This window comes from Melanotaenia boesemani, chromosome 10, assembly GCF_017639745.1.
Source record: "Melanotaenia boesemani isolate fMelBoe1 chromosome 10, fMelBoe1.pri, whole genome shotgun sequence".
Classification (NCBI taxonomy): Eukaryota; Metazoa; Chordata; class Actinopteri; order Atheriniformes; family Melanotaeniidae; genus Melanotaenia; species Melanotaenia boesemani.
The window spans coordinates 6,033,885-6,060,689 of record NC_055691.1 but is presented as its reverse complement, the minus strand read 5'-3'; the positions used below and the strand labels follow the sequence as shown (position 1 = coordinate 6,060,689).

At 40.1% G+C, this 26,805-nt stretch overlaps 1 protein-coding gene across 2 annotated transcripts; it reads left to right on the top strand.

The window, feature by feature from the left end:
- On the top strand, positions 1-26,651 carry LOC121647767 (BTB/POZ domain-containing protein 10-like). Of its 2 annotated transcripts, none has more exons than XM_041997444.1 (8): positions 1-166; positions 9,222-9,463; positions 9,541-9,859; positions 11,138-11,240; positions 17,415-17,535; positions 20,611-20,808; positions 23,150-23,260; positions 25,482-26,651. In XM_041997444.1, exons 1-8 carry the CDS (start codon positions 162-164, stop codon positions 25,922-25,924), a joined length of 1,542 nt encoding a protein of 513 aa, XP_041853378.1. In that variant the 5' UTR covers positions 1-161; the 3' UTR covers positions 25,925-26,651. The 2 variants fall into 2 exon arrangements, with proteins under 2 accessions (XP_041853378.1, XP_041853377.1); XM_041997443.1 differs by lacking the exon at positions 1-166 and adding an exon at positions 4,347-4,641.
- The last annotated feature ends 154 nt before the right edge of the window (positions 26,652-26,805 follow it).

The window sequence follows — 26,805 nt, the reverse complement described above, 5'->3', positions numbered from 1 at the left end:
TCCGCTCGACCATATCAATACAAATCCATAAGCAAGTAGTGGTTGGTCTAAGGGGACATTTTCTACGAAAACGCTTATATTTTTCTTCATTAATTCGTCCTTTGGTTGCACAGCTGGATGCTTGAGATACTGAATAAAACGTCAAATTGGAATGCAACGGAATGAGGTACAGAAAAGTAGTTTTAAACTCTTGTTTATAGCGGAAACTAGCTAATGGCTAGGGAGGTGTTTAGCTCAGTGCTAAACTACAAGCTAACCAAAAAGTCTAAAATCCTCTTAAGTCGCTTTACATTCTGTGTTAAATGCAAAAACAAGCGACTAGTTATATAAAATACTATTCAAATATCAACGCAGCTGCATCGATTTTGATAGAGTAGCTTTACAGTATCATAATTACGAAATTATGTGTCGGATGCATGCTGAAACGTCTTGGCGATAAAGTAATGCCTTTTTCACGTTTCCTGTCAACTAAGCTGGTGTAACAGCAGATAATAATGAACCCTTCACTGAAGTATAAATAATTGGGATCAGTTTATCTCCGCAAGCTCCACGAGTTAAACCTCTAGGGTTGTAAGACAACCTCTAGGTATTATAGGTTTAGCCTCCTGCTATATACTTGAAAATAAGTTGTATTTACGAGTAAGGGTTAATAAACTGGACTTGTGACATTATTACGCAGATATATTTGAACTGATTGTATGATCAGGTATATTTATTTTACTATCAAAACCCACCACATCCAAGACGTTTGTTGAATTTACAAAGACAGTTATAATGAAGTGGCAACTCCAAATTGTGTTACTCCAAGACCATGGGATTTTTAGTTGCACTTCAAGTGCATAATAATTTTTATTAAACAATATGAGTCTTTATTTTGATAAATCCTTTGCTGTTAGATATAGCCCTAAAAATTTAATTTGTCAAGAATTGTGACTTAATAAGATACAAGTATGGTGGAGAACACAGATTTTCTTCCCTGAAATAGCATGAACTGTCGTGTTTTGAATTATGTAACATGACAGAAATGACAATGGTTTTTACAAATCACAGATTTAATCACTTAGAATGATTTCTAAGTGATTAAATCTGTTTAAAAAACATTGTGAGTGGCACAAGATGTAAACATGTCCATATATCTTTATGGATCTCACGGCTCAATGTTACACCAGACAGTTAGTGTCTGCAATCAGACACTAACTGCTTCTATCTATCTATCTATCTATCTATCTATCTATCTATCTATCTATCTATCTATCTATCTATCTATCTATCTATCTAATGTGAAATATGCCAGAGTTTAACCACAGTCACAATATTGCACGCCTGTCATCAGTGTACATCCATCCACTTTGGAAGCGTATGTTTAGGAGCCTGTCCACAGCACAGGGAAAGAATCTTGTGCTGCACTGAAAGATGTTTAAATGAAAATTAAATTAAAAATGAAAAACACAGTTTTGGAACATGATTAAATTAAAACACAACAGTGACACAATTGTTAATGTGCTGTTTCAGGGCTGTTATTTATGTGAGACTTTAGTATGTCCATCGCTCTGGGGGAAAAATCTGTTCTGCCATCTGTTTGTGTGTGTTTTGAGTCTACCTGATGAGAGTGTAGTAAAGAGGGAATTCCCAGGTTGTGTGTAGCCTTTGTGTCGAGGCATGTCGTGTTGATGTTGCCCATTTCCTGCAGACAGGTGTCGATGATCCCCTTAACTATCCTCACAATCCGTTGCAGGTCCTTTTGTTCCTTCACCAGTGCAACCAGAGTACCACACAGTATGGCAATAAGTCATTGTGCTTGAGCTGATGCACAAATTAAAGTTTAATAACAAAGATACAACAAATGGGATGGAGGAAACAATGATAATAATGTTCATTAATGTACATTATCTATTCGTCCGTCTGTTTCTTGACTCTTTATAGCCTATTAGTTGTGCTTGAAGATGGACATTTTGCAATTATCAGGTCAACTCAGGACCAGCCCATGCCTTTCTGAGGCCCCAAGCAGATTTGATTTGGGAGCTGCTCTTAGATATCCTTAGCACCACTGGTGCTTAAAGGGGTGGTGCATCCTAAAATGTGTTTTCTTTTAGTTGTAAAAAACATAGTATTACTTAATTGTGATGAAAACTACCTATACTGTTGATAAAATTTGCCATTTTTTAATTTCTTGAAACAACTTGATTTTTTGGGTCAAAAATGGCTCATAATGCCCCTTTGGAGTAAAACCAGGTTTTGGTTTTTGTGATGTAGAGCTGTACTTCTCTATGTCACAAGAAAATTCTAATAACCTCAGAGCCCCTCCTTCCAGATGCAGATAGGCGGGTCCTTACCTTCAGGCATAGAAAATCACGCCCACCATCGTGTATGAAGGGATGTGAACTTATCTGGTGTAGATTTGCTAGTTTCAGACTTCTATTTTTTCACAGAGTATGTGATGAAATATTCCTGCAATGGGACGGATTTGCACTGCCTGCAGCTGCCACAACCTGCTGCGAGTCTCCACAACTTTCCAGAGCTGCTGGAGCTGCTGACAGGCCAGCTAACAGCGCTAACGGCTCAGATTGATACGGTTCAGGACCACCTTGTTCATGTGTAGCTGAGGAGATTCTGGAGGGGAAAAGTCTTCCACCTCAAAGACCGCTCTGTGGCATAGGGACTTTGTGAATCTCGCTTTCCATCTTGCTGCTGAACTGCTGTCTGTCAATCATTTCTGCCTGTATATCCCGACCCGCCCACTCACCTCTCCCTAATTACCCCACATCTCCTGCCCCAACCCCTGCAGTTTCAGGCATTTTTCAAATTTTGACAATAGATGGAGTTACACAAAACGTAGGGGGTGGAGTTACACTTTAACTTTTACTAGTGCTCGGTCATTTCATGCACTGTAACCAAGCGGCAACCTCCGCCTGTAAAAAGTGAAACCTATGTGGAAGTGCAAAAAAATTGCAGTTCACCCCTCATCCGCTAGGGGCTGGCTCCAAAACAGAGTCAATCCCCATCGACTCCCATGTTTAAAAAGACCAACTTCACAGCAGAAATAAATATGTTTAAAGCCTGGTACAAAAATCCATTTTAGGATTAATAGGTCACATTTACCTTCATGACATCTGTGAGGGGGGTGAATTTTTTTCTAACTCATCCGTTTGGATGTTATTTAATCTTGAAATTCGGCATAATTAGGGGCGCGTCCTTTTGATTGACAGGTATCCAATATTCCCAGAAAAAAGGGAGACTGCAGCACAACCACTGTTTTCAGCCAGCTAACAGCATGCCTTAGCCTTAGCCCGCCTACCTTTGTTAGCTGGTTAGCTACCGTTGCTGGGAGTTAGCTCTTAGCTACAGGCAGCTCGGAGTTTGATGGTTGTCAATCATCCACCCCCACCTTCACAGTCCCCCTCTCAGCTCGACATCTTTGCCCATTTTTTGTATTTTCTGGAACTAACGACACGCGTGACTCTTCCAAGATGATGATGGTGGGAACGCCCAACGAGCTTTATTTTTGCTCTTAAGAAACGTACGGGTGACGTGACGGAGGCTCCGTCCATCTTTTATATACAGTCTGTGACTGTAACACATCTGTTCATTTGTATTAGTTGTCGCTGGCTTACATGATGTCACTCTAGTTACAGTTTTTAACCTTACTAAAGTGACAAATTCAGAAATATAGTCTAATATTAATATGCACATATGCGCTTAGTAAATAAGCTTACCTGTTTAGTTTCCTTTTTTTATATTTTTGAAACGAGTACAAATTGTGCAAAAATTGCAATCTTTCACTGCAAAGTATAAAACTGTAGCCAATTTGTCCTTGATTTCTAATGCTAGTAAACTTAAAGATTCTACAGCTCTCTGTTGCACAAAAAGCTGCATGTACCATACATCAGAGGCAGTAGGTATTGATTAAACTAGTATATTTTTACGTGATTAAAATTGGATAAAATCGAGTTTTTGTGTATATAACCATCCTTATTTAATTTATTCAGTGATTGTGTTATTTCTTGATATAAATCTATATATTTAACAAATTTGAAGCTCACTTTGCAGCCTCTGCCCCAAGCAGCTTATTTCTCTTATGCCTTTGGCTAACTATGTGTCAGCTGTAAAATATTTATATAAACAAGCTGCTTAATGTTTTTTTTTTTTTTTTTTTAAAAACTGTACCACATAAAGTATCACTTTATGGGCAACGTTATACTTAAAATGTTTTTGAGTGGGAAAAAATGATGCTGTTGATTCCCCAATAAGTCAATTAAAATAAGCTGCTATTAAATGCACCACAGAAAGACTAAGCACTCAAAAGGGGCGCTTTTTACGAGGAGACCATGAAGGCAGCACCGCTCTGATTCAGTCGAGCACGCGGCCATTCACAGTTTAAGGTCCCTCCTGTGACTCTGGATGACGAGCAGGTGCGCGGCTCCATTGGAAAGCTTTTTGTTGAAGTGGCGGATTTCATTAGCGAGTTCAAGTCCAGCTCGAGTGTGTCAAACGATGCTGATGAAGTTGGAAAGTAATGAGCGAGGATGCTGAAGCTGCCGGGAAGCCCGCTTTGTTCGGAGGAGCGCAAAGCTTTTGTGCCGCTGTCATCCCGCAGCTTGTTCCCTGCTGCTTTGTCTTCACTTGGCCCTCTGATACCGACCGGTATGTGCACGTCCGCCTTCAAAGCATCGAAGATTTTAGCTCTGTCATTGTGTTTCATGCAGATACTGTTAGTGCAGGCTCTTCCTGTTATTTACTGTAATGAAGTGTAATAGAGCCGAAGGAAAGCTAGTGACTGAAGTCTGTCTTTGATGGGACTGTGTTACTCTTTAACACTGAGTGGTGATGTTAGGATACATTTTTTTGCTACATTCTAGGATCAACATGTATTTATTATTTATTAGCAAAACGATTAATTTCTTTTTAATTTAATTGTTTATTGTTCTTTTGTTGAATTTCAACCCTCGTTGTTAGACAGTAGATTCCCTGCATTTGCTCATCCCTCTGTCAGTGTCAGCAGCCCCTAAATAATTCATTGGACCCTCACCCCTCATAGCTCTCTCACCTCATGCTTTTAATAGACTGCTAGGGCACCTTGAGTCTTTGTCTGAGCTATTGTCTCTTGAGAAAAGTCTGTGAACTTGTTTTTTTTCTAGATTTGAACATATTTAACCTACATCTCTTGCTTTTTTTTGGTGGGAGAATTGCCATAGGCCATTGACCTGTTCAGGATAAGAAAAAGGGAAACTGTGATATCAGTGGTGTTGGTACCTTGTTAAAGAAAACTTGACAAGTAAAATGTTAGTTTCCCTCCTTTGGTTCTTTCTGGCTATGTGACATCTTGGCTGCTGTAGATTTGCATTACGTTATGAAAGATGAGAGGATCTGGCTGCTCTGAGTGAAATATTGCCTCTTCGGTTCCTTTGTTCCCTCCACCCTGCTGGTCTGGCTTCTGGCTTCCAGCCTGTTTAACTGGAAGACCATCTTCTATTTAAATTTCCCCATTTCTGCCAAACATTAAAACCCCATTGGAGGTAAAATATCCATTTCTGTTGTGTTAAACACTAGGATGAAGATGCATATTACCATCCATCACAGGCCACTAGACTAGTTACGGAACAGTGTGGTTTTTTTTATATATATATATTTTATGTTATTAATGTTATTTTCTGTCATCTTTGTATGTTAGTTTTTTTTTTTGTTTAGTTTTTTTTGCACCATTTCTGTCAGACTGTTCACCTATATACACAGAACGAGAGGCAGCAGAGGTGTTTGTGTGCACATTTCTTCCTTTCCTCATGATGGTGACCCTCTTCAAGGACATTGCCAGAGTCTGCAGAAATGCATGTTACAAAAAAAAAAACAAAAAAACATGAGATTGGGAATTGTTGTTTTCCATTGGTAGAATTGGCACATGTTTTTGTTTCCTTTAGATTATAAAAGTCCTATGTAAAATACATTTTTAGAATCTTTTGTGATCATGAAGGGTGAGTAATCTTGTTTTGTGTACAGGATTGAGTTTTCTGCATCACAGACTGATGGGATGGTATCAAGCAGAAACAAGTCTGTGACCTTGGCTGAGTGTAACAGAGGTGTACCGTAACCGCACTGCACCTGTGATCTTGCTTTTTATCATCAGCTTGCAGATCTTGCTTCATCACGGTCTGTCCTGAGACTCTTGTCTGGGTCTTCCCACCTAGACAAATGACCAATTAGCCACTCGATCTGTCTGTTTTCCAGCCGGTCAGCCAGTCTTCTAAGAAGCAGAAGCAACCTAGCCATGCGGCACACTGAGATGTCAGCCAAAATCCAGGGAGGCATTTCTAATTGGCAGCATTAAAAGCTTTGCCAAAACATACAAAAGCCTATTTCTGTACATGGTGCATTAAAATTATTACTCAGTGTAAAAAATTATTTGCACTTGATTTATCATGTTCCTAAACTCTGAATCTTCACCAGTCATGAAAGACAGTGGTTTTAAGTAATTTATTTCTGTGTAGGCCAGTGGTTCCCAACCTGGGGTCCCAAAGAGAACAGGGGGTCCACATGGTTTTAATTGTACAGAGACTGTGTGATTGTTAAAAGTTAAGGCCATGTCCACATGACAAGTTGAGGTGTATTTATCATTTGATCAGTTTGTTATTATGAAACTAATGTTTTGGGAGCCTGAAAACACTAAGCTTTGAAACCAGGTCCCAAAATGAATAAATGGGGTTCATCAAATGCTGCTATACAACAATATTTTACAACATATGTCCTTAGTCAAAAATAAAAAAAAGCTGCTTAGTAGGCCACACTTTGTTCCCGCACTATTTTATTAATAAAACATGTCAGAAAAACACAGCAGTGCAGATGATTCGTCCCTATTTAAAAAAAATAAGAAATAAATTAAGGTTACATGTTAAGTTTTTTTTTTTTTCTTAAAAAGACAGGAAAAGAATCTAGTTAATGATAGCATACAAGCAAGCTTGGCTTCAGCAAGGGGCACGTGGGGTCTACAGTTTTTTGGTAGTTGCATGAAGAGGGTCCACCATGTTGGGAAACACTGGTGTAGGTCATGTGTGGAAGACGGAACTCTAAACCTCTTGTTCTTCCATTTGCTGTGTCTGGTGTTGTTAGTGGTGTCACAGTGTAGATAGTCATCATATTTCAGAGCAGCTCCTCCCATGAGAACCAGGCACTCTTTATTACTGAGACCTGGATGTGTTTCCGCCTTAAAAGCTCAACCCTGGTGATCAGATCGTCAGATATTCTGTCACTGCAGAGCCATCAGCGCAACTATGGGGAAGGAATTAGTCGTTACAAAAGAATAACAAAAGATTTTTGTGTCATTTAATAGTTTGTCCCTTAACATTTGAAACCATCCATCCATCCATTTTCTGCCGCTCATCCGGAGTCGGGTCACGGGGGCAGCTGCCTAAGCAGGGAAACCCAGACTTCCCTCTCCCCGGCCACATTCACCAGCTCATCCGGAGGGATCCCGAGGCGTTCCCAGGCCAGCCAGAGATGTAGTATCTGTTCATCTATTGTTGAGGGTTGTTTGCATCAAGCCAAATGTCCAAACATTCCCGGTTTTTTAAATGTGCAGATTCTGTTTCTCCCACCTCGAGGGAGACATTTTTGAACAATTACAAGGACAGGGGTTCAAGCCCGGGTTTATCCCGTCCGCATGTTTTAAATGTCTGTGTCCTGATGTGCTCATCTGTGTGTGTGTGATAGAGAAATGTACTTAGTGTGTAGATTATAAAGTGCCATGTTAAATGGGTGAATGTAGCTTATGCTGTGAAAAGCAGCAAGATTAGAAAAGTGCTCTATAAATTCAGTCCTTTTTACATTCATCATGGATGTTTGATAATCATATGAGCTTGTGGAAAATGCGACGGGCATTTTAGATCTTCTTTTTAAAATCCTCTATAAACCAAATAAATAATCCAGTGATATTAATCCATCTTGAATGCTACAGTTACAGATGTTATGCTGACACATGAATATCACATAAGCAACTTGATGCTTTTGAAGTTTCCCTTTTTTAATTCACTACTTCTGAGGCTTCATAAACTTCATTTATCCACTGTTAAATGTACAATTGTACTTTTGGAGCCACACTATGATTTCAAGTTGTGTTTTTATTCTTATTTATCATTATAAAAGTGCTGCACAAAAGCTAGATCATCCAAAAAGAAGTCTGGTTAAAAATAATTTTGAAACAATAGAAAATTTCAGACTTTACGGCCCAATATTTAGGCAATATTTTGCCATGTTTTAATGAATAATCACGAAGAACTTGACAAGAAGCATCTACTGTTTTGCAGTGTCAGAGATTAAATGATTTAGTGTTTGAAATGAAGGAAAGACATTCTGACTGCTCTTTTAAGGCTGCGTGTTTATCTTTATAAGTCACTTATTTACAGCGAACCACTCCAGACGCATCATTTACTCTGAGGAAAGGTCGAGTGCTTGTTTCCCAGATCTCTAAAAAAGCAGCTCGCAGAGCGAGTAAACTGTCAAGACCATTGCTGACTGTCGTCATGTAGCTAAGTGAGTTGCACTCGCTCCGAATGTTTCACATGGATCCTCTAATGGATGCCGGGGCGTTGTGCTTCTGTAGCTGCGTGGTGCGGCTGTGTTTCTGCAGCACTCAGCCGTCTGTAAGAGTTCGCTCAAGTTGACTGCAGACTCTTTATAGGTTCTTCTCATCGCTTCACAGCTCCGAAAGCAAGAGTACTCCTTTACCCCCTCCGAGGGATTTCTGCACAACTGTGTGTATGTGTAATTAAATGTGTCAAAAGAGGGTGTGATCAGTGCTTTGAGTAATGTCCTATTATACGAAAATGTGTTTTGGGGGTAATTTGTTGGGCCATCCCACTTGTGCCTTTGATGTTGTTTTGAATTACTGTAAAAAAAAAATGCCACAGATGGCAGATAATGTTAAAAAAAATAATCTGATCATGTCATTTTTGCCTTATAATGGTTTGCTCAGAGTTTTTTTCCATGTGTGAGAGAGTCAGGGAGAATCTCAGTGTTTGGTTTATCTCTATCCTAATTTTAGACCCATTCTAACTAATGATGGCAGTGATTACTGTGCTGTTACTTCATAATCATTAGAAATGCATCAATTTTTATGTTGCAAAATAGTTAGAAACTGTTAATTAATGCGTAACAGAAGAGTTATATTAATTTCTTCTTGCGTTAAAGATTCTCATTACTCTGGCTTCCTGTTTGTGTTGGCGTCTTTCCACCAGTGAGCCGTGTGGTTTGTCAGGGTTGGACTGCAACCACCAGCTGCAACAGGAGGCCGGGGCCATGAGTCTGTATGGAGTTGGTGCCAGCGGAGTGGGCCGGACCAGAGAGACAGGAGGAGCGGAACATCATCGAGAACAGCGGCGGCGGTCCAGCGATCGTTCACGCGACTCCTCGCATGAGAGAGGGGAGAGCCAGCTCACGCCTTGCATAAGGAATGTTACGTCTCCCACTCGACAGCATGGTGAGAAGAAAACGAGGAAGAAATTTTCACCCAAAAGTCTTAACATTTAACTTACCATGTCTCCTTTTCACCCACAGACCGTGAACGTGGCGATGGCGGCTCATCCTCCAGATCCTCCAGCCCGCGTCCTCCCAAGGTCTCTTATCCCCATTCGCATGTAGGAGGAGCTCTGATTGGGGGGCACATGCCTCGATCCCTTGGTCCTGCTTTAGGGGACCACCACTCAAACCTTTTGAGCCAAGGACCCTGTGATATGATCTACGTATACGACCTCGGCAGCAAGGAGCATCGTGGTGGGCTGCGACCGGGAGAGAGAGTAACGCTTATTGTAGATAATACAAGATTTGTAGTGGACCCCGCCATCTTCACAGCTCAACCCAACACCATGCTGGGCAGGTAGTGATGCCAAGATCCGTTTTATACTGATAAAGAGTATTTTTATGCATTAACGCTTGTACAGGAGGACCCATGTCACACAATTAGCCACACAGTCATAGCATCAGGCTTTATGATCCACACTTCCTTCCAGTTGGTGGCAGTAATCCACCAAATCCCTGCGTGCCGGCCGCCAAGAAAATAAGATGTTGCGTCTACAGCATGTGTGATTGTGACTAGACCAGGATGTAAGAGTATAAGAAAGCAGACTATTCCTGTGTGAATGTACCCTTTAAAAAACAAAAATGGAACGATCAGTGAAAACGTTGCCGTTTGCAGACAGAGCAGAAAGTTTTCTTTTCCCCGAAGCGCCTTTTTCTCAGTCTCAAGCATGCACATGTTGAGGCAACAATTTCAGGTTTAACACTGTAAACCAGGTGTTTACTTTATGAAATTTGATTAATTCACAGCAATTCTGTGATTACATTAAAATTTTTACTCATTTGGCAACACTAATAAAAACAAGAAATAAATGCAAAATGAAAAGCAGTGATTAAAAAGATTTTTTTTTTTTCAGCATTTGTCTATTTCCTCATTTATTTTCTTTTTCTTTTCCAGATTTTTCCTTTTTTGTGAGACTCCTGTCATTCCATTAGAAATACAGAGGAAATCTTTTTTAAGACAGAAAATATGCTCTTCGTTTTTATTATGTGTAAAATATCTGACACGTTGATAAACTAATAGAACGGTAAATAAAAACCGTTGCTAAACACGATTATTCAGATTCGGGGGGGGGGTCTTTTTTAATCGTGCCTCTTCTGTTAGGAGGTGGAAACTAAACAGTTGCACCTTTATTATTTTCAGAAAGATGGATTATTATTAAACACCTGTAACCATATGTTATATACAGAAACTAAAAGCACCTTTCTCAGTTTTCCTATGTGCTCAAAGCCTTTAGTTAGTTTTCCTCCTACATCTGAACTATAATTCACAGTTCTGTGGGTTTTGTCCTTCCAACAACTGGCGAGTTATCAATTTAGTTTATATTTAGTAGATAAACCATGCAGGTGGGATTGTTTTTTTTCCCAAGATTATGTCATTTTAATTAAATGGTGATTTTATTGAACTTCATTTTATTTTTAACTTGATCAAATGTGTTTTTGAAAAAACACAATTCAAGATTTAGTTTTCAACATAAGAAAGGTACACACTGATTTGTTTAGCTGTTTTCAGTTATATTTATTCTGATATACAATTGGTTTGCAGCCGTTGGTGAAATACCTTTTCCTTCCCTTGCAGGATGTTTGGATCTGGGCGGGACAACAACTTCACTCGACCCAACGAAAAAGGAGAGTTTGAGGTTGCAGATGGAATCAGTTCCACCGTCTTCAGAGCCATACTGGTGAGGACGCAGGTCATGCTTTATGTATTCCTCTCTTTCCTCTGCGTCTCTCCCTCTTTTTCTCTGGTTTTGTCTTACTCTTTCCCTGCTTCCTGTCTTTCAGCTTCTTGTACAGCCTTCAGTTCTTCCCTCTACTCCATTTCTGTTATATTTTTTAATCATTCATCCTTTCTCTCTTTCTCTCTTTCTCGGGGGTGTAGTAAGTTCTGAACCATGCAGTAATATAGAGGCACCTTGTTTGATTGTATGCAGTAAAGAAGTTTTGGGTCTCAGCCAAGGCTGCACTTTGTATCTAAAATTGACCTTCATCACGATATTAGCCATTGCGGTATACATATGACAAACACTTCCTAAACTGCACTGTAGCCCCTATTTGCATATTTTAAGGAAGTGATGTGACGCAGTTCCAAATGCTGCTGAGCATTCATGCTCTGTGCATGGTGAATCAAATGGACTGTTACTGTCCTAGATGCCTGCTCCATGTAGATGCTAACGGCTGCAGCACCATGGAGTTAGTGTGTTGAAGATGGAAGGTAACGAAGGAGCGAGGGTAATGTGGATGCAGAAGAAGTAGACTAAACAGAACAGCACGGTGACTATTTTGAACTACGTTGGTTTTGAAGAGAGATGCACAGGTACTCTGCAAGACATGTGGAATACTTGTGTCAAACAACAGGGGTGTCAAACAAATCCAGTCGACATTTTGTGTGTTACAGTGCTGCATTTATTGCGAGTCCTGATGACCTTGTATCTGCCGACAAGGACAGCCCTGTGGAAATCTGGACTGATGATGCTGGACAGTGGTCCACCATTACTGATGAGGGCATCTTATCTGGCGTTTTCAAAGTTATTGTGTTCATTTTAGTCATTGGTCCATTAATGTCTAAAACGCTGCTTCAATCCACACTGGAATATAAAATTAATCTCCTTTTATTATTGATCAAAAGTAGGTTAAAAAAAAGCATCTTCAGACTTTTGCAAACACTGTCAATTTTCTATTTTATCTCTAGTCTTTAGGCTGAAAGGCATCATAGTACATGATCTGTTTGTGTTGCTGACCAAATTATTTTTATTAGAAAGAGTTGCTAAAATCTAGCGTTAGCTAAAACACGCTACTAGCGTTATTATAGCATAATCTATAAAGTTCTGATGTCTGTGCATTAGTTCTGCTGGTACCTCATCAATTTGTTATGGCCGTGTAGATTATTCCCCATTTCTCAGTTGAGAGATATTTTAAGATTTAAAGTGACATTTTTTTAATGTCCTGATGGGAATTGGTTGTATATGATAAAATGCTTCCCTCACAATATAAAGGAATAGATTCCAAAGTAAAAATATTCTGACTCATCCAGCACCTGCAATTACACAAGCACTATAAAGCCTCCCAAACTAGCTCACATTGAAACCCAGAATCACAACATCAGCTTTTTTTATTTTAAGACTCATCACTTAGTGGGACCAGACTGATCATATATCTGAGGGAATATCTGCAGTCTCATTAAACTATCCACTGCTTCCTAAACTATTACATTATGCACTTTATTTTTGTGTCCAACACAAAGAAACCAACAATTTGCATTAAATCTTTTCAATTTCAACCCTCATCCTGAGTATGCATGAGTGGTGGGCCACAGAGAAAAGGAAAAAAAAACCTTTTAACAGGGAGGAAAACCTCAAGTAGAACCAGAACCAGCAGGGGCAGCCATCTGCCTAGACTGGTTGGAGGTGGAGAGGACAGGAAAGAGGGGTCAACAAACTCCATATGCTAAGCAAGGGATACCTTCTGAGAAAGAAAAACAAAGAATAGTTACTGATAATGATAATTTAATATCTATAAAGGGAGGATAAAGTGTGAAGAGAGAGAAATGGAGGAGAGTGCTCAGTCACTCCAGGGATGCCCCCCAACAGTCTGAGCCTATAGCAGCATCACTGAAGGGATGGCTAACGGCTACCAAGCCCACCCGAACCCAGGCTTAAAACCTAAAGGAAGATTTTAAGCCTAAAGCAAGAGAAGGCTTCTACTATCCAAACTGCCCATTCTACTTTTAGAAACTATAAACCACTATTAAAGCGTCAGTCTGTTCACACTGAGACAAGTTTAGGTGAATGCACCCACGTTTTTTTTCTTCTACCATCGAGATGTTTTGTCCACATGGAACTGGTGGTTTGAGAGCCCAAAACCTCTAATTCTTTAAATTGGGTCCCTACGTGACTAAATCTAAAAATGCCACTGTTTAGTTTTCGTGTTAACAACCCAAACGCTTCTTTCCTGAGCTGATAGTGCCATACACCCATCTCTCCTTTAACCCCGCCAACATGAGTCTCTGCACATGCTCTGTCTTCTCTGTTTCTGATGCATTTCAGTGGCAGCATTACAGTACCATGTACAGGCCTGGCACATGTACTTGGGGCTCAAATTACACCAGGGCTTTCGGGGGAGCCTTATTTTCGGGCGTGCATCGCAACTTCACACGCACATGCAAACATATGGTTACTACCAAAAAAACACCCCTCCGCTACTACTGTTTACTACTACTACTGCAGCTTGTTTAATCGGAAACAGGGATGCAAAATTCTTTTAACACCCACAGAAAGAATCATATCAAGTGTTTGTTGGACGCTCAAAGCAAACAATGCTGCTGTCCACGAAAGACACAGAACGGATCACCTGCGTCGTTTGGAAGATTTAAATAAAATAAATGAATAAACACACAATGCTGACTAATTAATACTATTCTTTTCAAGACTCATCAGGAACCTTGTTGAAAAATTAAATGGACATTATTTTTCAGACTATGTCATGCGGAGTATAAGTTGAATCATAAAATGCATCATGAAGAGAGAGAGAGGGGAAAAAAAACATATTTAAGTCACACTGAACAGTAAGTCGCATTTATTTAGAAATTTATTTCACTACATCCAAGACCAAGAACAAACATTTAATCTGGAAAGGCAAATTATTCAACTACACACTAGTATGAAAATGCATACACCGCCGTGTACACAGCTCCGCCCTGCCACCAAGTTAAATATGAAATAAGCGGGTCAGTTGTTGTCATTGCACATAAAGACAAAGACTTCCACCATGCAGTTACTTCCGCCCCATCGCAAACAAAGCTTCTCGCGGAGTATGAATTCACCGGACCAAAACGAACTTTTTTTAAACGGCCTTCAAAACAAGAAGAAAGTTCTTGCTTCTTTCTTCTCTTTGCCGTCACTGTCAAGCAAACCGAAGGAGAACCGGACATAAAGTTGAGACGCCAGTGTTCATTTTTCAAAATCACTTCATTTGCAGAGCAGCGTCACATTTCCTGAATACAATTTCACACCCTTATTATGGTCTGTAAATGTGCACAAATAGACATATGTTCATATGGATCTTTTCACAGAATATAATTTACATTTGTAACATCTGAAAAAAAAACATAAGTCTGAAGGCATGGCGGCTTTTCTTTTGCCGTGAAGGTGTGCCCCGGTCATTTATGTAGCACAAACCTTCAGCTTCATAATAGCATAAAGAACACAGCTGGGAGGCTGAATAGGCTAAGTTAACACAACAAGCCAGCGACTCTGACAGCGGTAAGCAAATTTACCAAGTTCACAATCTCACTGAATCCACTGACTTCATTTTCTGTGTCGTTTCTAAACAATTCCCCAACTGCTGCTCGAATACCGTTTTTGGATATTTTACTACCTGCAGTTTGTAATCTACAGAATAGGATTTTCTTCTTTAGGGACATTTTGTTTGTGTTCAATCTTGCTCATTTGTCTTTAAGTTAATTTATACATTTTTTCAGTGTTACAGAAGCAGCATATACCATGTTTAATCACAAGCCTAGAGTGCCCTCTTGTGGCTGTAGATGGTAATGTTTACTCCACGGTTCATATCAGTCTGTATTAACATGTTACAGTTTTTCTCAAATGCTAAAACACATCTCACAAATGTTTCCTCCATGTTCCCCAATGTCTAAACACAACACCCTTTTCTAAAGCTACATAAACACAACCACACCTTCAAACTTCAAAGCTCAAAAGCACTTCAAAGCACCAAAAGAGCAGCTCGAAGCTTTCACAAATGTAAACACTATACACATCATTACACACTACAGCAAAACAATTGAAAACACAATGCTCAATTTGTGAGACGGGTCTTTGTTTCATAACTGCCAATGCATATTTTTAGAAACTTTACAGTAACAGATCTTCTTAGATCTCTGCAGAGGATTAGGCATTTAGATTTGTGAGTTTCATATGAAGAGTATAAATCTATAGAAAATACTGCATGTACACTACTGTAACACGACTCAATGCAGAATCTATTGCACACAACAGTACTCTTGAAAACATGATCAGGGTGTGAAGGTTTTTTATTGACATTGTCCCAAATGATCACATAAATGTGATGTGCGGGCCCAGGATGGTGTTGGCAGAGCAAGAGGATGTCTCTTAGCTCCTCTAGAAAGTTGAGGAGACGTTGGGTGTTGTAAGACCCAAGGACAGCATGCCGGTGGACAAGCCCTGATAATGCTGGCCACGGTGAACCTACTCAGGTTTGGACGGACTCTTAGCCCTGCTACAGCCATTGTCATGCCATGGACAATGACATGGTCAATGACTGTTGCTCGCATCTCGTCCGTAATGATGGTGCGAGGTTGTCCTGCTCTTCGTCCTGGACCTCCTCCTCTCCCTCCTGCATCTTCTCCTCTCCCTTGTTAGCCTGCTCCTCTTCCTCCTCTGATTTGAACTCCTCTTCGTCGTTGGCCTGCTCCTCTTCTTCCATGGCCAGCTCTTCTTCCTCCTCTAACTCGAATTCCTCTTCCCCTGACTCTGCCTTCATCCATTTTGTTTGTTTGGGATCTTCAGCAAACTGTGCACTCTGAACTTGCTTTTATACATGTGGTCACAGCATTACCAACAGGTGTCTTCAGTTTTGAGTTGTTGTGTGTAATGAATGACGCCAGGTGTGTTCATTGTGTTCAAATATTGCTGACTGTGGCAAGCATTTTGCATCACATGAGCTTTCATTTGAGAATATGAGCAGAGTTCTTTTGCAACTTGTGTTTTAGCATTAGAAAAATGTGTTTAGATTTATGAGAACGGAGGATTGTGTTTTGTGAATTGTGTCTTCATGAGAAATGTGTTTATGATATTGGAAAATGATGGCTAGATTTAGTAAATGTGTTTAGACAACTGGGCATTTGGTTTAGGGGATTGGCTTTTGTGTTTTAGCATTTGAGAAAAACTGTAAAACACATTTCATATATATATATATATATATATATATATATAATACACACTTTTGTTACAATGATCTAGTGAGCCCCTGAAATTATTTTGGGGCCCCCAGTTTGGTAAGGGCTGTAGTAGAACGAAGGGACGATGGATGTGAGCAGCACTTCATCCGCTGCTCTTATCACAATCACTGCTTTGTTTATTTAGTGTCTTGTTGGTTATTCTGTGGTTGAAGTGATTATAATGGCTCTTTTTTTGTGGGCCAAAGTGACATTGTTCTCTGTTTATGTTGTTTTTGTATTTATTCTTACATTTATGGAGTTCACAGGTGAAAGATTCTTATTGGTGGACACCCACTAGAAAAGAACTTTAGAGTCTGTTTGACTCACTGAAGGCGGCTAGCGAGCCAAAATGTGTTGATGATTTAGAAATCAGTTTGCCTATGCTGTGAAAATGAAGGGTTTTTAACACTAGAAAGGACTCTAAAAAGTGCCTTGGTTTATTTTATTTTATTATATCCAAAAAGCACCTCCAAATAAATATTGTGCTGACTCCAGGAGTTGTTTTTGAGGTGAGTGGAGCTGGAGCTGTGTCCTTTCTGCTTTCCATTAGAAACTCTCCCGGGAAACGGTCACAGTCTCATTTGACTGAGGATGGAAAGTGGAGCAGGGAAATGGATGTCAGCTCTTTTTACCCCTCCCTATTCTCCTCTTTGGCTTCTTCAGTGACGTTTATGATTTTTTTTTTTTTTTTTTTACCTTCATCACTGCTCTCTCCACCTCCTCCTCTTCCTCAGCTCTCTCTCTCTCTTTCTCTCTTAGTGAGGCATCATTAATAATGGCGTCTTGTTTTTCCTTCCATGCTTGTGCGTGCGCATGAACGTCCTCCTCCCTGGCCATTTTTATTTGTGTGTGTGTGTGTATTCGCTGGTGAAAATGGCAGGATTACTACAAGTCGGGGATAATCCGCTGCCCTGACGGTGTTTCCATTCCCGAGCTGAGGGAGGCATGTGACTACCTCTGCATCTCCTTCAACTACAGCACCATCAAGTGCAGAGACCTCAGTGAGTAAACAAACTCTTCATGCTGTTGATTTAGAGCTGCAGACTGATGCTGTTCTTCTTTTAGATTTTTTTTGTTAATGCAGTTTGGTGAGTGTGGTGGACAGATCATTTAGTAGTTACTGTGTTAGAGAACACAAATAGACCCGTTTTATTTTTATCACAGAACATGGACGACAGAATATCATGCAGCTGCTGACTTTATCAGAAAAAGCTTTAACATAATTATGAGGAATATTTGTATCTTTTCAGTCATTGTAAAGCCCTTTACATCAGCGTAGATGGATATAATTCATCTGTCCCACTGAGATACTGAACAAAGCTCTTTGTTTGGATTAACGTTGTAGTCGTTCACATTTAATGGAACAATGAGCAGTAACATGGACTTGTCAGTTTGTTACATGTGTGTGTTTTGATATTTTTGTTGTGATTGTGCACATCAGTGCATCTTGTTTGTGTATGTGAGCGTGTGGGAGGAGCAGCTTGAACTCAAAAGGCTGCTGCCGCTGCTGTATTCTCGGCTCTAAGTAGGTCATGATTAGCTCTTGAGATTTTCTGCTTCTTATGCAGGCACAAAACTAACCATAGCAAGCTGATTTAAATCTGCAGCAACAGGATGTGTTTTCATGTTTTTTATTTGTTTGTGAATGGTAAATGGTAAATTTTTTATTTGTTTGTGCTTTGTTGTTTTAATTTAATGGTTTTTAATGGTCAAAATTAGTCTAGTTGGTCTCTGCTCTGGGTAAACCCACACGATGCTTGTCTTAAACATCATCCTGGCTCTAATATGTTTTGCATAAGTAATATTCAGGTCATAACAAATACATCGCTGGCTGAAGGTAAACAGTAGTGCCAGAAAGTTCCAGATGTTTACAGCTTTGCTCTGAAGAAAACATCCTCTGTGTAATTTTAACATTTACAGTGAACTACTTAAATCACAGCTGGTGAGAAAATCGAGGTCAAACACTCTTAAAAGCATCAAATGTGCGTTCACTCTATGTCAAACGGTGCCAGTGTGAATGTATTCTTATTCAAAAAGTTTGGTTTGTTTGACTAATGACACGTTTACACACTGGTGTTGACCGTGGTAACAAAGAGAATAGAAGGCCAGCATCCTACGTGATACTAGGGCTGCACAAATAATCGGATTTTGATCGTGATCACGATTTTGGTGGCCACAATTAAATGAACCTGATCTTCAACGATATTTACATTCAAAATGCGAACTCTGCTGCATTCATCTCAGATCACACACATTCTCAATCAGTAGTCTGCCAACCATCAGGGGGCGAATGCAAGGCCAAAGCTTCATAAAGCTGCCTAAAGAACAAGGGTGCACACCTTTTACAGTCGGCAGCTAGTTGTACTCAGTGTTGCCAACGTAGCGACTTTAACTATATTTAGCAAGTTTTCACTCGCCTCTAGCAATTTCTTTTCTTTTTTTTTTTAATGACAAACGGCAAAGCTAGCAACTTTTTCTGGTGATATTGGAGACTTTTGTAGACTGACGTGAATAGTTTACTCTTCAGTGAAGACTGGGTGCTTTCGTACATAACTGCTGCTGGATGATCCCGCGCTGGCTTACTGTCAGATATTAATGTTTATTAATAAGGAGTGTGGATATAAATATTTAAAAAGTTAAAAGTGTTGTGACATGTTGCAGACTCCTAATTAAAAAAAATAACACTTAATAAAATTAGACTTAAAAAAACAAAGAAAATATTAACTGAAGAATTACATTTTATTTATTTATTTTTTGCTGTTCTAAACATTGTTAGGTTGTCTTTTCTTCAATTTTTGCCTTTCTCACAACATCCCTCTCCACGGTAGCATCCATTACAACTGTATATACTAGTGATGGGATGTTCGGCTCTTTTGGCTCCCAAACGGCTTTTTTGTAGCCCCATAATTTACATAAACTTCTCAAAAACAAATGTATTTGTTGCATTATTTATCATCTGTTCTAATTTAAAGTTTAATTTTTCACTAAAAATTGTTGCCAAATAGTTTGTTTATAATTGGTGCAATAAAAATACATGTTTTTCCAAGCACGGTGAATAATCGTGATTAATAATCGTGATTACAATATTGATCAAAATAATCGTGATTATTATTTTGGTCATAATCGTGCAGCCCTACGTGACACACCATGATACACCAGATGTGACAAGTGAGGGGTGGGTTAACAGTCTGAGATTCCCATTCCTCTGTCTGCCTGACATTTGAGTACAAGTTTAGTTATCTGTATGTAGCCAGATCTGCTGGCCTCTACTCTCTTTGTTACCATGGTGACTGTTTATTAAAATGTATGATTGAGAAGCACTTTGACATATCTGCAGTGAAAAAGCTAAATCTCTGTTTTTAGGCAAGAAAAGTAGGAAAAAATGGATACTTGTGCAACTGGTAAGAGTGATTTCTGTTACTGTATTTTTAAAGCTTTAATGTTAAGGGATTGAAACCCCTTCAAAATCCCAGTGAAGCAGCTAGACGTGTCGGATGTAACACGGCCTCAGTTGGAGACTTCTGGTATACAGAAGCAGCGTATGGAAGCAGCACTTGAAACGACTATGTTTCATAAGGTTGATACAGACAGGCTCAGAGAAGAGCCCCGACATTTTCAGCTTTAGCTTTAATATACAGCCAAATATTAAAAAAACTACTGAATATATTTCTTTTTTCAAAAGGTTCATTGTTTACTTCACGTTTGGTCATAGTTGTTTGGCTTTTTGGTGCATTTCTGTGTTTTATGACAATGCTACGAGTAGAAGAGTGCAACCATTTAAAATATTTATATATTTGGGTTTTTATTTCCCCCTTTTTTTATTCATAATTATAGAAAATTATAATTCTAATTATACTATATAAAATTTTATTTGTTAAATAATTTTTTACTTTTTTTTAACTTCATTTGAATTATTATTTTCAAACAATTCTGTTAAGAACTAAAATATTTTTTTCCCAGTATTAGGTGTTTCCAATCTAAAACATGAATTAAGTAGTCAGAGCTGATATAAATGGTGGTCTGATATCTCTGTAGTAGTACTTCTTTTAGTTGTTTTATTGTCTCTGCATCCTGAGGCGCCCTGATGCACGAGCTGTCTAACGACGGAGCCCGGCGTCAGTTCGAGTGTTACCTGGAGGAGATGGTGCTGCCGCTGATGGTGGCCAGCGCTCAGAGCGGGGAGAGGGAGTGTCATGTGGTGGTGCTGACTGACGACGACGTGGTGGACTGGGATGAAGAGTACCCACCGCAGATGGGAGAGGAGTACTCTCAGAGTAAGTTGCCGTCATCAGTACTGTTAGCTGATATAATACTCGGATGGAGGTCATGCTTTAATTACCAAAGATCATGTTCTGATGAGCAGCTTTCTGTGGTATCGACGCTCCCTGCAGCTGCTGTCTGTTTCGTACTTTTGTTTTAGACATTTTCTGAACCGGATAAACTTGAATGTGCAGTAAGAAGATCAACAAAATTGCACAAAATAAAAAGTTTTAAGTGTTTGTTTCATGAAACCTTGTTTGCACGTGCACCCAAATCTTTTCTCTCAATTCACCTAAAGTTTGCCTTTTTACACGAAGCGCAGCACCATGGTGGTTGGTGGCGCCTCGTCATGTTTGGTATCGTTTGAAACCTCTGGCGCTGCTGAATGATGCGCTCTCATCCAAACCTGACATTTCATCTGGTATTGGCAACTAAACTTGATCGTAAAAGGGAGGGTTTCATGCCAAGTGCGGGCTCTCTTTGGCTGATCTCAGTTTCGGACCATGTCATAAGTTATACTGGTCACATGACACGCTTTGTGGATTTACTGTTTGCCTTTCGCAGAACTTATAAGATCAAAATACTAAAAGAATACTAAAAAAAAATATGAAGGAAGGGGTGATTGTGTTACAGATTTCATAAAGTTGTATTAAAATGAATTCTAAGACAAGTGCTTGTGCAACTTGGTAAAGTGTCCTAGATGTTTTATTTAAAAAAAGTATTTTTTCAGTAATGTTAGGCTTCAGTCTGCTCCTCTTCTGGCACGCTACCTCTCCAGCTTTGGAGAGGTTGCACCTGAAAAAACCAAGAATTAAACTACAGTTAACCAACTTTAAAATCATTAAAACTCTGTGTTGATGTGGTTAGAAACCAGCTCGGCTGTCGAAGGATCCACGGGTTGTCCTGCTCTTCTGCAGCTGCAGACTGAGACGTTTCCCCTGATGCCTCCGAATGTTCATATGTTTAACTTTAAAGTCTGCTTTTGCAAGGCTATTTAAAAAACAGCAATATAAAGAAAAGAAAATATAGCCTAGCTGTGATGTTGAAGGCACCGCCTGCTCCGTTCTCACATTCTCATACTCTGAGTTTGTTCAGCAGTTACCCTGGCAACAGACGTTTGTTTCCCATAAACTAATATGATTCTAATGTGAGGCTTATTTTCAATCTGAAATGATGAATGGTTGCTGGTAAAATCTCCTCTCAAAAACCTTCGGTTTACAGTGCGATTGAATCTAATTTAAAGCATTGACTTAAGTCCCTTCGAAATTCCTGGGAGCAGCTCAACGCACATACGTCATAACGAGGCCTCGGTTGGTGTGGTCATGTGACTTTTGACATGCTGAATCACCGTATTGGAACAATGCTCGTGATACTTCCGTGTCAAATGCTCAACCAGACGGGCTCGAGCGTAACATCACTGTGAAAGAGCACAAGGAGATTGTTGCCTCAAAGGAACGAACCGCAGCAATAACGACTTACATTTACTCTAAGTCCAATTTAAAGATAGTTCTTTTATCCGAGTTAACTCACTAATTGAATAGCTCAGCTGGCAGGGCTCAGTCTCTCTGTGGGAGACCCAAGTTCAAATCCCACAAGGGACCTTTTACAATGGAGTGAGTATTAACACCTTCCAGGTGGGTCCTTGGGCAAGACCCTTAACGCTACTGCATACCACCTCATTACTCTCAGACGTAAGTCTCTTTGGAGAAAAGTGTCGGCTAAATGGCTCGAAGACGTTGTTCAGAATCTTTTTTTTTTACCTCATACTTGGGGTCAAAAATCTCCACTTCAGCAGCACTTACTTTGCTCCAGTCTGTGTTTTTAAAGTGTTTACTTAAGGTTTTTTTTATATCTCATTCACGGCCTGATTTATAGAATATTTCATCCTAAAAACATGGTGACAATTTAGGTTTTTCTGATTATTTAAATTAATTTTCTAAATTGTGAAGTGATAGAGATATCCTGAATCTCCTCTGTAAAAAAAAAAAATATTTCACTCTAATATGTGTACAAAATTAAAAAAAGAACGTGGCCCTGGCTTAATCCAGTGTTCAGATGTTTTTTTTCCCTAAAAATTTATGTAAATTAGCACTCGTATATTTAAACATACAATTTCAGCAAAATTCAAAAACAATACAAATGACAGTTTAATGTGAGTAATAAACCAGGACATTTTCAAGGTGATAGCTGTTAGACATAAATGTTACCTGTAGTGTCTCGTCTTCAGCATCCTGCATCTATTAAAAGCCTTATTAGAAATGACTAAACTCTCCTCAAAGACAACTGATGTGTGTTTCTGTCTTTCACTCGGTGAAGCTGTAGGCTCGTATTGACTGTGGTCTCTTTTCTCTACAGTCATCTACAGCACCAAACTCTACCGCTTCTTCAAGTACATTGAGAACAGAGACGTTGCCAAGTCAGTGCTAAAGGACAGAGGACTGAAAAAGATCCGACTGGGAATAGAAGGTATGTTTTTTTCTGTATTTTAAAAAAATGGTTACGGGAGCGTTTTGGTTGCTCAAATCAGGAGATGAACGAGCAGTAAAATAAATGTTATGAGGAGTTTTTAATTTATTAGGTAACCTGATGTTAAGTCGACAGTTTTTCTTTCAGGGTAATTAGCAGGTTACTGTAGGTTGTTCAGCTCCTCTTAGATCTCACCACAGACCAGGAAGCATTTGCTGCTCCTCCGATTCCGCTTTCAATCTGATGCTTGAGCCTGTTCAGACTTGGTTTAACTTTATAAACTTACTACACGTGTGAACCTCCCACTATGTTCTGCTTTTCTACAGAGGACCAAAAGCAGGGAGACGGTTTTATCTACACAAATCAGATTTGTTTCTTTGGAAACTGACATCTTTATATCAGTAGTCAGTGACTGTGAGCAACACTGACTGTTTATGAACAATGCTGCAAGCAAGATCTAAGAAGCAGACTGGATGCTACGCTAGCTCTGGTTGATTAACGGAGGTTATGACATTTAAGTTGGTCTCCATAACTGTAAGCATTTCTCTTCTCCAGCCTACAGTCTGTGCTACGGTAGTACTGCAATTTTTCATGATCCAGTGCTGTGCAATCATAAAGGAAAATGGTTGGGGTCTTGGTCTCAACCAGCACTAAAAGAACTGAAGTCATGGAGCTGAAACAGTGTCTTTCTAAGGCTGCGTTCCCACTGCAGGCAAAAGTGGTTTCATAGCATTACCGTACACCTGCAACTACTAGTCTGATGGGGAATGAGCTGCCTTTGCTAAATTAGCATGTCACTAATATGGATATATTTTAGTCTGAAAACATACAAGAGCAAGACGGCAGCTTGACACGCGTGTATGGCCAAGATTTCCAGGTTTTCAGGGTGAAAAGCTGCTCAGCTAAAAAGGGAAGAAACAACAGCAGGCAGCGTTTCAGAGGAACGGACAACCCACATGAAAACTGAAGAGATTAAACCACAGAAAAGTTGATCTAATTCATCATTCTGGCCAATCATGCTCTGTCTGTAATGGAAAATTCTGGAGAGGTCCTCTCGCTAACATGCTGTAATCCTGCGTAACAATGCGTCTGGCATGAAGAAGGCGAAGGAAGACATGATCATCTCCAGCTTGGGTTGTTTTTCTCAAACGCCGCAGCTTGTTGAGCTAACGTTTTATTTCAGAGCGCGGTGGTGGCCATGCTTTCACCAATGCTCGTAGACCCGTGGAGCATTTTAGACATTCACAACTAGCACAGTCCTGTTTGCTTGAACTAAATGTTCTTGCTAATTAGCTCCATTATGACGTTCCAGCTAGATGGAGCATTAGCTTCTTTGTTTTTATTAGGATTATGAAGCAGCTACAGACAGGCTTCGCTTTACTGTAGAAGGTTTTTTCTTACAAATTATTTTGGAAACATTTAAATTGGACTAATTTTGTTAATCAGTTGCTCTCATATTAAGAAGTGTTGTGTAATTTACTACAGCCTAATGAAACCTTACACAATAACGACAATAACAATGTTCACGTAAACTGGTTTGGTATCCAAACACAACGGTATATTCCTATTTCAGATATTGGAATCGGATCAGTGCATCTTTAAATGTAGCCTAAGTTAAAGTTGGTGTCATGTAACCCCGGACAGACTTCATGGCTCTGTTGTTGTTTAGGCTCACTGATGTTCTGCAGGTAGAACTGAAAACAATCAGGCTCCTTATGGAAAACATTCAAAAGAATAGAACTTTATTGTCATTGTAACAAGTACAATGAAATTACAAAACCCTCTAGCTCTGCAGCTCATGTAAAAACAAACCAGATCTAAAAAGGTGAACCAACTTTCAACTGGTTCCCCGCACCAACAGGGTTTGAAGTTAATCTGTCGCTGCTTGTCTGAGCCAGCATGGGAGCTACTAACTCACCAGTTACGTGTCTGCAAGCAGAACAATTACCACAGAGGAACAGTGGTGGTTTTTTTCTCCCTGTAAGGTGCAACTGATGCATGACAAGTGTAGACAACAAGATCAGTATTACTCAACTTGAATGGGAAATGTGGAGCTGCAGCCCAGTTAGCTTCATACAAAGACAGGAAATGTCAGGAAACTGAATTAGCTTTGTTTAAACTCACTAACGAATATATATTGGTCATTATTCTACCTGTACTCTGGTTGCTGGGCAACCAGTCAGAGCGGAAATGATTCATTTACTTTCTTCCCCCCCATCAGGATATCCAACCTATAAAGAGAAAGTGAAGCGGCGCCCTGGTGGTCGTCCTGAGGTCATTTACAACTACGTCCAGCGTCCCTTCATCCGCATGTCCTGGGAGAAGGAGGAAGGAAAGAGTCGCCATGTGGACTTCCAGTGCGTCAAGTCCAAGTCAACCACCAACTTGGCTGCAGCTGCTGCAGACATCCCCCAGGACCAGCTGGTTGTCATGCACCCTCCTGGGCCGCAGGTGGATGAGCTGGACACTCTGTCACAGCCGACGGAAAACAGCCCGGGCCCCCCACTAGCGCAGGCCTACGAGGGACTGAACCAGCAGGCCCAGGACAACCCGAGCCAGGCGGCGCACAGCCTCCCCCACAGCAACCAGCAACACAACAGCAGCCACACTCAGGCCACTTACCACTACGATCCGGACCCTGACACGCCGTCCCCCTCTGCATGACACCCCTCCTCCTCTGTTCACACTGCGAGCAACAAAGGCGTTCATTAAACACAACACATTTTTAACAGCTCTGATTCTCTCCGAACGGTGACATACAAAAAGCTGACAGACGATGAGCACACACGACCCAAACTTTAAGTGATTCAAGCCACTTGTTGCTCTGAGTGTGAACGCTGACTTCTTCCCCCCTCCTCCTGAGTGGCTAAACACCACTTTGCCTTCTGTTGCACCTCTGCTGCAGCCGTTCAGGGGACACAGCATCCGAGTGAACATGAACTAAAGCACATCAGCAGACGTCCTCACCCAACTCTGTTCACTTTGTTTTCTTTACCCGACCAAAGGAGAATTTAGCCCCATCTGTACATGTGAAAGACAGAGTACTGTTTTACATGATGATGAAGCATGTGTGAAAGCTGTGTGTTGTGTGTTTCTGTACCTCGCTGGGAAAGTGGATTTCAGTGCCTCTTCCTTTATTTTGGGAGGTTAGTGTCAGATGTGAGAAGAGTCACTTTTTCCAGAGTAAAAGGCCTTGAAAAGTTTTTTTGTTCCACAACATTGAAGAGATTTTTCTTAAAATGTTCCACTCTAGTTTGATTCCTAGATTATCCTGTTTTTACAGTTTGAGTCTTGACTGCGCTGCTCTGAAACTGCACAGATTTATCATCACTGCTGTGAGCACACAAGATGTCCAACAGTGTTTTTCTAATAAACTGTATTCACAACTACACGACTCGCCTCTTTGTTTTCTAATGCAATCCAAACTTCTGTAAGACCCATGTGGACAAAAACAGAGCAGTAACTAACAAATTTAGTTTTTCTTTGGAGAGCCGACGGGGTGATTTTGCAGCATCCTTAACCTCATCTGGACTAGAGCCTCCTGT